This window comes from Corvus kubaryi, unplaced genomic scaffold (assembly GCF_017639235.1).
Source record: "Corvus kubaryi isolate FWS band 111438036 unplaced genomic scaffold, C.kubaryi_AGA036_p1.0 37308, whole genome shotgun sequence".
Classification (NCBI taxonomy): domain Eukaryota; kingdom Metazoa; phylum Chordata; class Aves; order Passeriformes; family Corvidae; genus Corvus; species Corvus kubaryi.
In genome coordinates, this window is record NW_024581096.1 from 12,737,971 (window position 1) to 12,751,930 (window position 13,960).

Below are 13,960 nucleotides of genomic sequence, written 5' to 3' on the forward strand. Positions count from 1 at the left end.
CAGTCCATCCTTTGTATTACTTAGCAAATGTTTCAAAGTTTAGCATGCCATTAATCACTTGCTGTTGTGGCAAGGATTCTTCCAACCTCAAGGATTAACCTTGAGCTGGGTCCTTACTCAGGGGGACATCCTGGCATGCAGCCCAATGCCACAAAGGAGAGCCCAATAGGGCCTCAGCTGTCAACTACTTATGGAATAAGACAATTGACTTACAGTAGTATTTGCATACCAGACGTATCTTGGCACTTGCTCAACTAGCCTTCAGCTGCTGAGGAAGATTTATGGCCCTGAACTCCTGTGGCGTTGTCTGTAAGCCAGATGCAGCCATCAGGAACACTGCTGAAGTCTGCTGCTTGAGCAGGGAAAGGGCTGGGGGAGCACAGCCTCAGAGCCAGTTTTGCTTCTGTGCACATCCTCAGCTGCTGGCAGCTGGAGAACTGAAAACAGAGCACGTGCATAGGTGGCACTCAAGTGATTTGGAGGCAGACCACTCAGTTCTGTCACCACCCTGCAGGAGCTCTGCACTCTGTTGGATCATGTTCCGGGTGTTTCTAGTCATGTATGCATATAGTACATATCCATTGTTATAACATTGGTATAACAATGGATATATCCATTGGTTATATCCACATGGATATATGTTATATCCATTGGTATTCAAGAGCAGTCTCAGTAAATGAGGTTGCTGTAGAAGGACAGCCTCTCCAAGACTGATACCTGCTGTGCCATAAACAGCAGTAGCTGCTGCTTTGCAGCACTGGTTTCTCATTACTCAACCTGGGCAGTTTAATGCTGGTGTGCCCAGGAACCCCACAAAAGGAAAGGAGAGCTCTCTGAAAACCAACAAATACATCAGTGGAGAGGCAGTATGAAGCACAATTTCTAGAGAGAAACAGAGCAGCGGCTCCTTTACCCTGCGGAACTGGTATCTACACTGGGTTTGCTTCACCAGGTGATGAAGTCCCAGGTGTAACTGATGTCTGCTTCCACTGCAGCGACTGCATGGGTAACAGTCACTCCTCAGCAGAGCAACTACAAAATACAGAAAATAGCAACCCTCACGAAAGTAAGCCTGAAAGCAGCAAGGCAGTGAAAAATCAATTTCCCCCTTTTCCCCCCACAGCCGTTAGACGGAACCTTTAATCTCCATGAACAAAAGGAGGATGAAATAGATTTTGCTGAAAATTGCTGGGGTTACAGTCTGCTGAGTCTGAATTCACTAAGGGTTCAAATGCTGATAAAATGTGACCACCACCCCTGAGTAAAATAGGTGATAAAAGGCAGGATGAAATGCTTCTGCCCAGACAATAATGGAAATGGCAAGACATGGAGGTTTTCAAAAGGTGAGATAGTTCAAACCTGTCCTCAGACTCGTCTGATCTTTGCTTAGGCTGTAGCAATAACTTTCTTTTAAAATGAACTGTTATCAAGCACCTTTTCAAGCTGTTCAGGTTAGTTAAGATGAATAAAATAAAAGAAATACAAAAAATCCTCACACCAAGATTTTATTTTTTGTCAGTAACAGACATTTGCCTCTTGTTAGCCAAATGCAGAGAAAAACCCCAAACCAAACCCAAAATCAATTTATATGATCCCTCAGCAGTAAGATAGGAAGGGCTGCTAATTATGTGAAGGAAGTGTTCCATGGATAGGACAGTACCTATTAAACTGGAAAGTAGCATTTGTCTTAAAGAAATAATCACTACTTTTTTTTGTTCAGTACATTCTTCTTTCTGCTGTGACAGATGCCCTTACTGTAATGACACCTCAGAGACATGAACAGAAACACCCTTTGTTCCTAATACTACTGGTTTTCTTAGCTGCTTCTTTGGCCCTACTATGCCCTGCTTTTTCCAGACAGCGTTATCCCCTTTTTACAGCTCCAAGGACCTTACCTGCAGAGCCAGCACATTTCAGAGACTGCCTTTGGAGGAGGGTACAGTAGGCTTTGGTTAGCAACCCGGTGCTCCGTGGCAGATGGGCCCACAGGAGCCAGGAGTGCCACACCGTGGGAGCTGAGATGCTGCCAGAGTAACCAACCAGTACAGAAGCAGGAGGCCACTGTTCAGGTCCCTGTTCAGGTGACTGGGAGCTCTGGAGAGTCAATATATTCAATTGGTGTGAGACCATGAGACAGGATGGCAAGGTATAATTTTCTTTGCTCTTGGAGATGCTCCAGAAGCTGCTGCTGCAACACATGGTTACTATGTGGGTTCTTAAGCCTGAGGTCTATTGTTAAACTGGCATGAAAAACATCTGTTATCAAAATGTATGTTATTCTTAACAGGGCAGCTGGAATGCCACAGATATCCCTGATTAATGTTTCAATCTTCCCTTGCAGTCACAGGAAGTCATTTCATCTTGCTTCATCTGTCATTGGTTAGAAGCCAGAAAACTTTACTTAAACATTTTTGAAAGATTTCATTTTTTTATACAAAGAGGCATTTCTGACTAAAGAAAGATCCCCATTAAAATGAGCAAGAGGTCCAAATGTGAAATATACTTCAAATCTGGCTCAGAACAAAAACTCTGTGGTTAACTAAATGAGGAAAACTACAAATTCTTTATATGCCAGGTAGAGCAGATGGTGTTAAAATTCTTCTTCAGCTTGTCTGGAACGAGAGCCTTTCAGCTGCAGCAGCCTCTCCACAGTGTCTGCAACGGTTCTTTCCCCATGCACCTTATTGTCTCGGGTGCGGATGTTCACTGTTCCACTTGCCTTCTCCTTTTCACCAACAACTAGAAACAACCAAGAGGCAAAGGAATTAATAGTGGAGGGCAGAGTTTCTCTGTCAAAGGCTCCTTGTACTCTAATGGATCCCAGATGGTTTTAAGGTCAATGCTAGACCACCAACTCACATGACAGGACTAATGTGCTGCTTCAAATCATGTACTTCAGGATGAGTTTCTAATTTTTCTCTATATCACTCTCTCTGAAAGAGGCTTCTCTTATGCATGCATGCCTAGTTCAGAAGTATACCACAGCTGAATACAGTGAAAACATGTTTCTTTTACTGAAGTAGAAGCAAGAGCATAAATTATGGGGAGGATGGAAAATCACTTAAAAATCTGACTGATAAAGGACAAGAAACTTCATATCTATCCCCACACTGCTGACCAGAAGACAGCAAAAACCTTTTTCAGAAGTATCAGTAATGCCTAGGGTCACAGTGTCTCCTTTCAGGGACAGCTATACAAGACAGGAATGCCTATGATGTCAGCAGGAGAGGTTCTCTGCAGTGGAGACTCCTAGGAACAAATTGATCTAAAACACTGATTACAACTCTCTGCCTCACTCACAGAATGATCAAATCCTGTAAAAAAAGGATCAGCCAGTACAAGGTAACAAATACATTACCCAGAATAAAGTTATACTGCGCAAGCTGAGCATTTCTGATCTTCTTGTTCAGCGTGCACCCAGGATCTACATCAACATCTGCCATAAATCCAGCATCATGAAAGTGCTGCCTGACCTAAGGAAAAAAGTATTTATTCATGATCATGAACTATGCACGAGTTGTAGATTTAAACCATTTCAGATTATCTGAACCCTAGAACAAAGGCACTGTCACGGGTTCAGACTTTGGAGATGAGCCCAGTTCAAGGAATTAAAATACGTCAGTTATCATGCAACTATATAAACACTAAGTAAGTAAGCAGTGATATGAACATCTAATGTTTGGCCTGAGTAGTGATTTTAGTTTAATATTGTAAAAGGCAACAGGATGGTGGACCTTACTGATTAAAAGAGATTTTTTAATTAATTTTGCAGACTATTTTATTTATATAGAATGTGCTTGAAACAACTACAGATAAAGGTGTTCTGGATGCTAAATACGTAAAGACTCATTTTCATCTCTCTTACTGCTCTGCAAGATGCACACGGTCATGGGAGACTAGAAGCTGAAGGGTAAGACAGATTTGAGCCAGAGAAAAACTAAGTTTTCCAAAAACAAAAGTCTCACAAAGATCAATGTTCGTTATTCACATATACAAAATCTAACTCAGGTTATTTTTAAGATAGATCTACAACTTCAGCAGCTAATTGTTGCTGTGATATAAAAATAACTCAATGTCATATGCAAAGACTTGGAATACTTCTCTGAGATAAATACTATTAATCATTAATAACCAAGTATTTCAGATCAATACAATATACTGAAAATGAAGCCCTGAAACCATATACATCACCTTTTGGGCATACTCATCACACGCTGGTCCCACTGGTACCACCATTACTTGCTGTGGGGACAGCCAGAGTGGCCTTCAATAAACAAACAAAACAAATTTATATAGTTTCCAGTATTTTTTCAGTATGAAAAATACTATTTATAGAGAGGAATAAAAGCCACACAAGAGACTCTTAAAGCCAGCTGCATAGATTGGGTTCAGAGGTGATGAGAGCCTTACAATTACAATAATTAACAATTATTTCCCCAAAAGAACTGAGTGTCTAAAAAGACTGCAGCATGGGCTGGAGCACTTGCTAACTGAAGATTGATGTTGTGTTTTACAACAGACAACAAAGCCTAACTGATTGAGCTCATTACTAACTAAGCACAGGAAAACATTTCCTTTTCAGTCTTGTCATAATAAGAGGGGTCACTCCCACTGGGTATTAACACAGGTAAAGCAGATCAGCTACAAAAATGACTCTTTACAAGACAGTCCTGCTGCAAAAGCAGTTGGGATGCACATGCCTTGGGCAGATTAGCTGTATGCTGCCCCTGCATGAGCAGTATCATGTAGAATCTACGAAATCTTGAATCATTTCATATCTAAGGAAGGTGGTTCAGAAGAAATTGCCCTGTGGTATTCCCAGGCATGTCACCCTAGCAAGTGGAATAAACAGACCCTCCTGACTCTCCAGTACTTGGGGCTAATTTCTCTCCTACATAAAGAGTTTGCTCAAACTGGAATAATAACTTTTCAACATTACCATTTTCCTCCATAGTTCTCAGTTAGAATGGCAATCATTCTCTCCACAGATCCCAAGATAGCCCGGTGAATGATAACTGGTCTTGTCTTGTCATTGCCATCATGGCTGTAAAGAAACGCTTTTGTAAGGTTTTTGATGCAATCTTATTCCTTTAAGTGTCACTAAAGTTAGACTACACAGAAATTAAAATCACCAGCCTTGTGCTTACCTGACAAAGGTGAGGTTAAATCTGACTGGCAACTGGAAGTCAAGCTGAATCGTAGCACATTGGTGGTAGCGGCCAATGGCATCCTTAATCTGAATGTCAATCTGAAAAACAAAAAGACATGAACTTCTACAACAGTTAAGAGACAAGCATTCCCTTCTAAAAGCAAATTCGTTGTTTTAAGATGGAAGGTTTCACTCATGAAATGCAGAGGAACAATATGTAGTCTTAAACAGCATAGTTTTACTTCAGCCTTCATCAGGCTTTAAGTGATTTGCAGGTTCTGATGCAAAAACTGTTAGAGCTAAAACAGGGTGAGTAACTAGAGAGATAATATATTGGGGAGAACTACATTTAATGTCTGACTGTAATTTGTGAGTTTCAGTCTGGGACTTTCATGGGCCTTTTCACTGAGTGAATACATAAATGCAGAGCTGAACACACGTCTCCACAAATGAGACTTCTTCAGCCTCAAATTGGCATTCTTTATTATAGAGTACTTGAACCTTATGTTACAAATACAGGGCATGAATACGAGACTATAACCTGTTAAACAGCCCACTTACCAGCAGGAACACATAATAATTAGTAACTCTTGTTCTGACCTACGAGTCAAGCCTGTTCTTTCTTTTGCATCTAACACTTAAATCCTGAGTACACTTATGATACAACTTTGAAAAGACTTATTGAAAACAGTAGTCTTCTAGTGTCCTGACCTTACTTATCTATCACATTGCTCACTTACTCATCATTTTACCAGTATATACCAGGCTATATGTCTTATTTTAATTTATGTATTAAACAAATAGATCAGTGTTTTAACAACTCAAGATCTAAATGTCTTTCAGTTTGCATCCAGAATTCAGTTTATCAGAATTCAGCTAGTCACCAAAGAGCTTCTAATAATAAAAGAAATTTTACAACCTAATTTAATTTCAAATCCAGACTATGAGGAGCAAGTGTAAGGTTAATTAATGTTAACAAAGGTTCCTGTGTGTTTGTCTTCTTTCAATCAAATGAGGAAATTATTAAATCTTAGCTGCTATAACACATTTTACCTACAAGACATAAACAGAAACTGATTCAATTTGCATACAAATAGAGAAATCAGAGCCAGCTTACTAGATGAGAACACAAACACAGATGTAGTGTAGGCATATTAAGGAAAGATTTAAAACCAATTTCATCATGCTCTGTGCCCTTATGTGCAAAGATGTTAATGAAATTTCTAAAAAGCCCTACTTAATCTGTCCAAACTGAGGAGACTGTCCTTAAGAAACCCAACAACTTCACATGATCAATGTGTGGGGATTTTTAAAATACCAAAACCCCCCAGTAACTCAATGCAGCTTCAAAACTGTGCAGTTAAAGGAATAAAAATTTAACCAGGAAGTTTACTTTTGATTTTCTCTTGACTTAGGATTCACTTATTGCTGAAAGGATTATTTCTAATGCAGAAGTTGCTCTGCTAAAACAGATCTTACACTGCCACCTTGTGTTTATGTCACTCACCAAACCAGTCAGCTGTTTAAGCAGTAGACGAATAGTTTATTCATGTTTAACTGAGTGTTAAAGCAGTTAAAACTATGTGAAAACCAGGATCACAGATGATTATTTTTCTCTCAAGTATGTTAGAGTTTATGTATCCGGAAAAACAGAAAATTTCAGTCAGACAGCGTCTTAAAATGGGAAAACAAAAAAAATCCCTTCTTCCTCATCCCAGCCTTTTACCTTATCCAAACAGAATTAAAAGACAAATCCAGCTAGGGGTTAGCAACACACTAACCTTAGGTCCATAGAAAGCTCCATCACCAGGGTTTAACTCCCACTTCTCACCAAAGGCATTGAGGCTGTTTTCGAGTTGCTGGAGATAGTGTAACATGAAAAGAAACACTTGAGTCTATGTGTCCTCTATCAGGTCAGACTGCTACTACAAATAGGTGACACCATCAAATTCTCACTACTTCTCAGTTACTGTTGAAACACATTTATTTTTTGAAAAGGGGAAGTTTTGGAAAAGCACCAGCTAAAAAAATATATTAATTTTGTCCAAATGTAAACACACTAAATTAATGCACTCATTTTGGAAGAGGCCAAATTAGCTAAGATGCAAGAACTTTCTATACTAGATTCAAAGTTTCTAGTTAATGTTGAGATGTAATCTGCCCTGGTACACCAAATGTCTATTCCTGCCTTATCTTCTCGCCAGCACTGCACCTGCAGGGGCCAACCCCATCCCTTTCAGCCTCACTTCTGGGAGATGGCTTTAAGTCTTATTACAGGGGCTGCCAGAATTGATTCTCTTCCTCCTTTCTAATTATCGAAAAAGACAAGGAGAGAGAGTTAATTCGATTCTGACATGGAGACTGCCTCTATACTGAGAGCAAACTATTTACAGCAGCCAGACTGAACTGAAGGCAGTTATCGAGGCTATATTGCTCATGCCCAGCCCAGCTTCACTGTACCTACCAGAAGGCAGTACGTTCTTAGAGAATATGCAGCCTTACATTGATTGAAAGGTTCATAAAACTACCGTTTTACCTTTTCAGCTTGATTCCACACTTCAATATCTCCCAGGTACTTTTCAGGACGAGTAGAGAGATTCAGTTTAAACGAAAATCCAAAGACATCATACACGGTACGCAAGAACTCCAGACAGCTCTTTATCTCGTCTTCAATCTTGATGATGATAGAAATAATGTCTCAAATATGGAAATTTCAGTCAACCTGATTGTAACACCCAGTTTCATCCAGCAGCAGCCCCTACCTGCTCCATAGCACAGAAGATGTGAGCATCGTCCTGCTGGAACCGGCGCACTCGGGTGAGTCCTGTGAGAGCTCCCGACAGCTCATTGCGATGCAGGACACCAAAATCCGCCAACCGCAGGGGCAGCTCACGCCACGACCTCGGGCGATGGTCAAACATAAGGCTGAAGGAAAAGTTTATTACTTTCAGCTCGTTGAGAACCAAAATTCTGCAAAGAACAGCTAGGGAGAAGCAGCCAGTGATGAAGCACATGCCCATTAGGCCATTGGGGTAATCTGGATAGAGCCATCAGTCTTAACTAGTTTTGTCAGGAAAACAATCTCCTTTTATAGCTGGTAGGCTTTCCCCTCTTCACAGAGAGGAGACGAAACAGCTCCTAAAACTGAGCATTATAAGCTGAATGCCTGAACTGCCACAAAACTGACAATGCCCCAGTAATGATGGGGTCACTCTAATGATGGTAAAATGACATGACATTTCTCAGTGTCTCAAGTGAAGAGAGCATGTAGACACCAAGACATATAATTACATCATTCCTGAGAGAATGAATAACTGAAGGTAACCATCTTTACAATTACACAGGCAAAGGAAGCAGAGTGGGTTTGGTTTTTTTTTTTCCAATCAGCACAACCTCTGGTAAACTGAATTTGCTATGTATTTACCAGTGTCCTGGACAGTTCATAGGCTTCAGAGCAAAGATTTCTTTCTCCACTTCAAAGGAAAACATGTTCTCACTGTAATGCTGCCAGTGCCCTGAAGTCATCCACAGTTTGCTATTGAAAACATTTGGAGTGACAACCTCCTGGAATCCACGTTTTCGATACTCACTCTAGAACAGACACAGTACATAAAATTAGTAATAAAGAAAGCAAAAGTAATCACAGACTTCCATCTGCAGCCATAAAAATATAAAAATGCTGCCATACGGAAGTCCCACGACTTAGGAAGGGAAGGGGGAAAAGAAGACAAAACTTCAAGTTGGGCATGCCAGGATACATCCCTTCCACCACCCTTCCTCCAAACAATTTCTCTGTAGTAAGCAAGAACAAGTTTCCTCCCTGCAAGCAATGCAGCAGTCTCTAATTACTCAATGACTCTTTATATATTACATTTCAGCCCAAATATACAATAATAACACAGACTTTAAATATTACAGCAGGAAGATGAGAATTTTTTCCTACATATATTTTCAAAACAAACAGGTCTACAAGACCAAATTAAGTAAGTTTATTAAACCAAATCAATATGCATCAATAGAACAGCAGCAGTATGAGCTTAGCTCTACTATTAGATGTCAAAGAATTCCTATTACAAAGCACCTTTATCACAGCTTTAACTGCAGGTATAAACTACTGATAAAACATAACTTTGCAGAGATTGGGACAAGAACAATTCAAAGAAACCAGGTTTCTTTAGTTCCATGGCTTACACAACTAAAAGGTAACTTGAAGTGAAGGGCTATTAATACTGTTAAATGTAAGCAGGCTGTTATGTATTTTTTTTTAAATTACGCAATTTCTCCTACAAGATTTCCAAAAGATATTACTTACCCTTATGAACTCAATTAACGTGTTATAAATGTAAGCTCCTTTTGGCAAGAAAAAACAGCTACCAGGGCTGAGCTCATGGAAGAAAAACAGTTCTTGGTCCTGCAGGAAAATAATACTTGAAAAACTTAGTATTTGCACCCTACCTTTCTGACTTAACATTCACAAATGAATTGCTACTGACTGGGCATCACTAATCAAGAGTTTCAAAAAGAAAAACATGGGAAAAAAGCAATATCCAATACATTAGATGCATTTCACTAGTATTTTTATGGCTGTTAGCAGTTACAGGGAAGGCAATTGTTCAGTTTCTGTTTCACTCATTACTGATGCTCCAAAACTTTACACTTAACTCCCAACTGTGCCCCCACAGCTCCCTCTGCACATTGACAAGTAAATGTTTGGTTCTGCTTCTGCACCTCTCTAATTAACTAACTAACTCTAACTAACTGCAGCTCTCTGCACCTGAACTGAATGTGTCAACTATAGCTGGTTATTGTTACAAACTGTGCACACACCTGGTGTCTGCATATGTGGAATTCTTCAGTATTTTGTCATGATGTACTAGCAGCAGACATTTTAACCCTATTCAGGACTATCAGTTATCTGAGAGGGCTGTCCATCTAAAAAAACAAACCCAAAAACCAGCCAACCAAAAAACACAGCTATATATTGCAGACTCTGAAATCATGCAGAAGAAAAGAACTGTGTGAACAGACTGCAGCAAACTGTGTAGGAATGAGCACTGCCAGAGGACTGGAGCATTCATGGATTGGAGACTGAAATGTTTATATTCTGTTCAGATCGATGTGTGGAATAAGGATAACATGGTGTTTAAAATATAAAAAAGTTATTTATTTTAGGACTTGGATGCTCAAGAGAAAAGTAGGTGACTTCACTACTCACTGAAAATAAAATAAAATTCACGTCTTGGTTGTGGCAGCAAGTATAAGCTGACTTCAAGATGCTTTCAATTAAGGGGTTATATCCACATAATACTTTTGAAATACAGTACTACAAAAGCTGTCTCACCCGCCCAATTTTTCTGTGATCTCTGCTTTTAGCCTCCTCCTGGAATTTTTCCCACTCCTTCAGCATTTTTGTATCTGGAAATGAAATTCCGTAGATCCGCTGGAGGGATTCCATATCGGCCTTGCCTTCCCAATAGGTAGAAGAATTCTGCATGCAAAAAAGAAATTAAACATTGAAGAAAGGGAGAAGCCTCCACATTTTACTACTACTGCCTGCTATAAAAGGGCAGGCAATTATTAACAAATCATTAATGTGGAACAACTAAGGCACAAGGAGAATTTTAATGTGAAATTCAGTGCACCGATTAGAAAAAATCCTGAAAGGTAAATACAGTAAGTAGAAATGGTTTCAGGCTCTTGTCTTTTTTAAAAGCCTATCTGCTTTGTAGCTGTCCTATTCCAACTGTTTATTCATAAATCATCAGCTGAGCAAAAACTATGAACTCTAATTGATACAGTTCAGCCAAACCTTAAGCCAAACTCACACTCCTGTGCTGGAAGTACAGGTCCTGGACACCTAGCTGGGCTTCACACCATGTGAACATCATTCTAGCACACAACCCTTTCACAATTTTTAACACTGAGTTTTTGGCTAGGTTACCCATTTCAGAGTACATTCCTGGCTAAGCCCAAAGACAGCAAAACATTTGAAGTGTTGCACTGAAAACATTTGTCTAAGGCAGTTCTAGCACTTACCTTATGAATTTTTATGGTCTTTATCTTGCCAGTATGTCTGACATGAGGCCCTCTGCATAAATCTATCAGGGGACCACACCTAAGAAAAGGAAAGCATTTATTTGGTATATTTAATCCTAGAACCATAAATCCAGTAACATTATGATCCAACCATAATTACCTGTATACTGTAGTAGTTGGGGTATTGACCTTCTCATTCAGGATGCGACATTTGAATTTATTATACTGAGAAGAAAAGCAACACACATACTTGTTAATTCCCTGTTAAGAAAAAGAAGTGGCCAACAATTTAAATTATTTGCAAACCTGATGCTATGTTGCATCAAAACAGGCCTGGAAAAGAGACAGACAGGAGTACAGGCCAGTAGTGGAGCAAGCTGCCCAGAGAGCAGACTGTGTGCAGTCTCTGTCCTTGGAGGTTTTGAAGGCCCAAATGGACAAGCCCCAAGAAACCTGGTCTGACTTCAGTGTTGATCCCATGTCCTGTGCATGAGACTGGACTGCAGACCTACAGAGGCACCTTCCAACCAGAATGATGCTATGATTCTCCTTATGTCCTAACAGTGAAAACTCATTAATGTCTACCTCAGGAATGCCAGAAAAACTATGTGCAGCTATATACTAGAGAGAAAGGGTCAGCTTTTAGTGTTGCTTGGACTTTTTTAGAAGTCCTCATTCTAAAAAAATGTTTTATGAAGCTTTCTGAATGGAGCAGCAACATACGCAGTTACAGTATCACCACAGACAAGATAATACAACGTAACTGCACACATAATATATTGCAAATTTACATTCCTGAGAAGTAACGGAAGAATGCGGCTTCACAGAATTTAGTCAGTTCACTCCGGGGAAGAATGAGAATTCTCAGTTTTAGAAAATCAGAATGCGTATTTCCAAGAACCTAAGAATTACTTCCTTTTTTTTTTCCTGTTAAATATCACAAATGAGCTTCTAAGAACACATCACCTTAAAAAGTTAATTTGATATACTTTCTTCTACCACTAATAAAACATGCACTGAAGTTACAAATACTTAAGACTAATTGCACGAGGCTAGAAGCAACCTTCTAAAACAGCCTACCTTAAACATTTCAAGCAGTGTTTCCTTTTTAACTTCCAGTCTTTCAAAGGCTTGTTTTTCCTTCATTATCTTTTTGCATAATGTTTCCAAAGCAGAGAAGTCATTACTTGATACACCCCTAAAATAAACACACACAGAGAAGTGAGTAATTCTCGCTTCCAATTGCAATTTGTGATCCAGGTGCAATCCACTAACTTGCAGTTGGAACACCCTGCAAAAAACAAAGCCATGTGCAGCAGTACATGTGACTTTGTTCTAGTAACAAGCACAGCAGAAATTTTGCTGTGACTGCCACCCCCAGCACCTAAAAAAAAAAATACAAAACCTACCCTTCCTCAAGAAACATGTCATAATAAAATCCATTTTCTATTGGTGGTCCATAGCACAAACAGCCACCATAGATTCGTTCCATAGCTTCACCCATTATGTGAGCACTTGAGTGCCAGTAGACCTGACAGAAGTAAAAAAACAAGGGATCAGTCTGAATACACACAACGCATTTCCAATTTTTTTATTTAAAACCTTTTCTGAAACACTTGCTTTTAAGGACACTTGATGCAGATCCCACATTAGAGCACTGTGCAGAACAGAAGTGACCTGCCCAGCAGCACTCTCATCCTCAGAACCAGTGTTTCCAAAAAGCAGCACAACCACTGGAAAACTATTTACATTCTGGTAGCAAACAATTCATATTTTAAACTATTGCTGATTTATGCAATTATTGTCAGGAGACTAATTCAGAAACCTTTTTTTCTATGAACTTTAATCAATCAATCAGATCTGAATAAAGACCAAAAGATGTGATTTCAACATAAGGCTGTGGTTCTAATCCAGAGATCCTATGCATGGGACACTCCATCTCATAGAATACCTGAGGTTTTGACAAAAAACAAATCTCTTAAGACTTAGTCTGTCTTGGTTAGAACAGATTGAAATCACAAACTGGGAACAGTTATTTAGCCAATATGAAAACCCTTGGTTTGAATGCAAGACTACTGTGATGAGTTTGACTGAGAGCTTCTTGTACCAACTTTTTTCTAAAGACAGTATTCACAAATTTACTGGCTGTACACATTTATCTGATTGAGTAGCCAAAATAAAAAAGTAGATACTTTTGCATACACAAATTGCATACACAAAGAAAAAGAGCACCCTACTCAATACTTTTATGATTCTACAAGAAATTATTCTTGTACTCAGTTTTGTTACCACAACCAGTACTGAAGACATCAGTTCAAAAGACCTACTTTACATTAATGTGAAAACACAAAGTTTTAACAAGAACTACAACAACTGCAAGCAGACCTGGCTACAAGTACACAGCAGAATGTACATTATCTGTGGTACCACAACCCCTCTGGTAAGGAACTATGAGGAAATGCAGATGTACCTAAACCATAAACCTGTTTTCTTCATCTTCTTAACACAGTAAATATTCAAATAACTGGAAGAGGCTGAGTTAAATGTAAACCTGAAAGGAAAAATGTTTTGGTAAAAGATACTCACTGCTTGAGCCTCTTCATCTTCAAACTTAAGCAGCTCCAAGGAACAATCCTCCTCCAAAGGACGGTCTAGATCCCAAACCACCTTGTTCACTTTAGCAATAACCGTGTTGTCAGCTAATCCCTGACTACAGAACAAATACAGAAATACAGTTATAAGTAAGTATATTATATTTTGAAATCAGCAAGCAGA

The 13,960-nt window shown here is 39.3% G+C and overlaps 1 protein-coding gene across 2 annotated transcripts in view; it reads right to left on the reverse strand.

Annotated features, from left to right (window-relative positions):
- Positions 1-1,489: 1,489 nt before the first annotated feature.
- The window catches only part of TARS1 (threonyl-tRNA synthetase 1), a 28,364-nt gene continuing 15,893 nt past the window's right edge, over positions 1,490-13,960 (reverse strand). For both annotated transcript variants that reach the window (XM_042028552.1, XM_042028553.1), the window contains exons 4-19: positions 13,772-13,895; positions 12,595-12,716; positions 12,266-12,383; positions 11,346-11,410; positions 11,186-11,264; positions 10,491-10,637; positions 9,462-9,560; positions 8,574-8,740; positions 7,912-8,074; positions 7,686-7,823; positions 6,931-7,008; positions 5,148-5,248; positions 4,940-5,044; positions 4,192-4,264; positions 3,359-3,473; positions 1,490-2,739 (exon numbers count right to left, since the gene is read on the reverse strand). In XM_042028552.1, the coding sequence (XP_041884486.1) occupies positions 2,591-2,739; positions 3,359-3,473; positions 4,192-4,264; positions 4,940-5,044; positions 5,148-5,248; positions 6,931-7,008; positions 7,686-7,823; positions 7,912-8,074; positions 8,574-8,740; positions 9,462-9,560; positions 10,491-10,637; positions 11,186-11,264; positions 11,346-11,410; positions 12,266-12,383; positions 12,595-12,716; positions 13,772-13,895 (1,843 nt within the window). In that variant the 3' untranslated portion in view covers positions 1,490-2,590. The remainder of the gene's footprint in view (positions 2,740-3,358; positions 3,474-4,191; positions 4,265-4,939; positions 5,045-5,147; positions 5,249-6,930; positions 7,009-7,685; positions 7,824-7,911; positions 8,075-8,573; positions 8,741-9,461; positions 9,561-10,490; positions 10,638-11,185; positions 11,265-11,345; positions 11,411-12,265; positions 12,384-12,594; positions 12,717-13,771; positions 13,896-13,960) is intronic.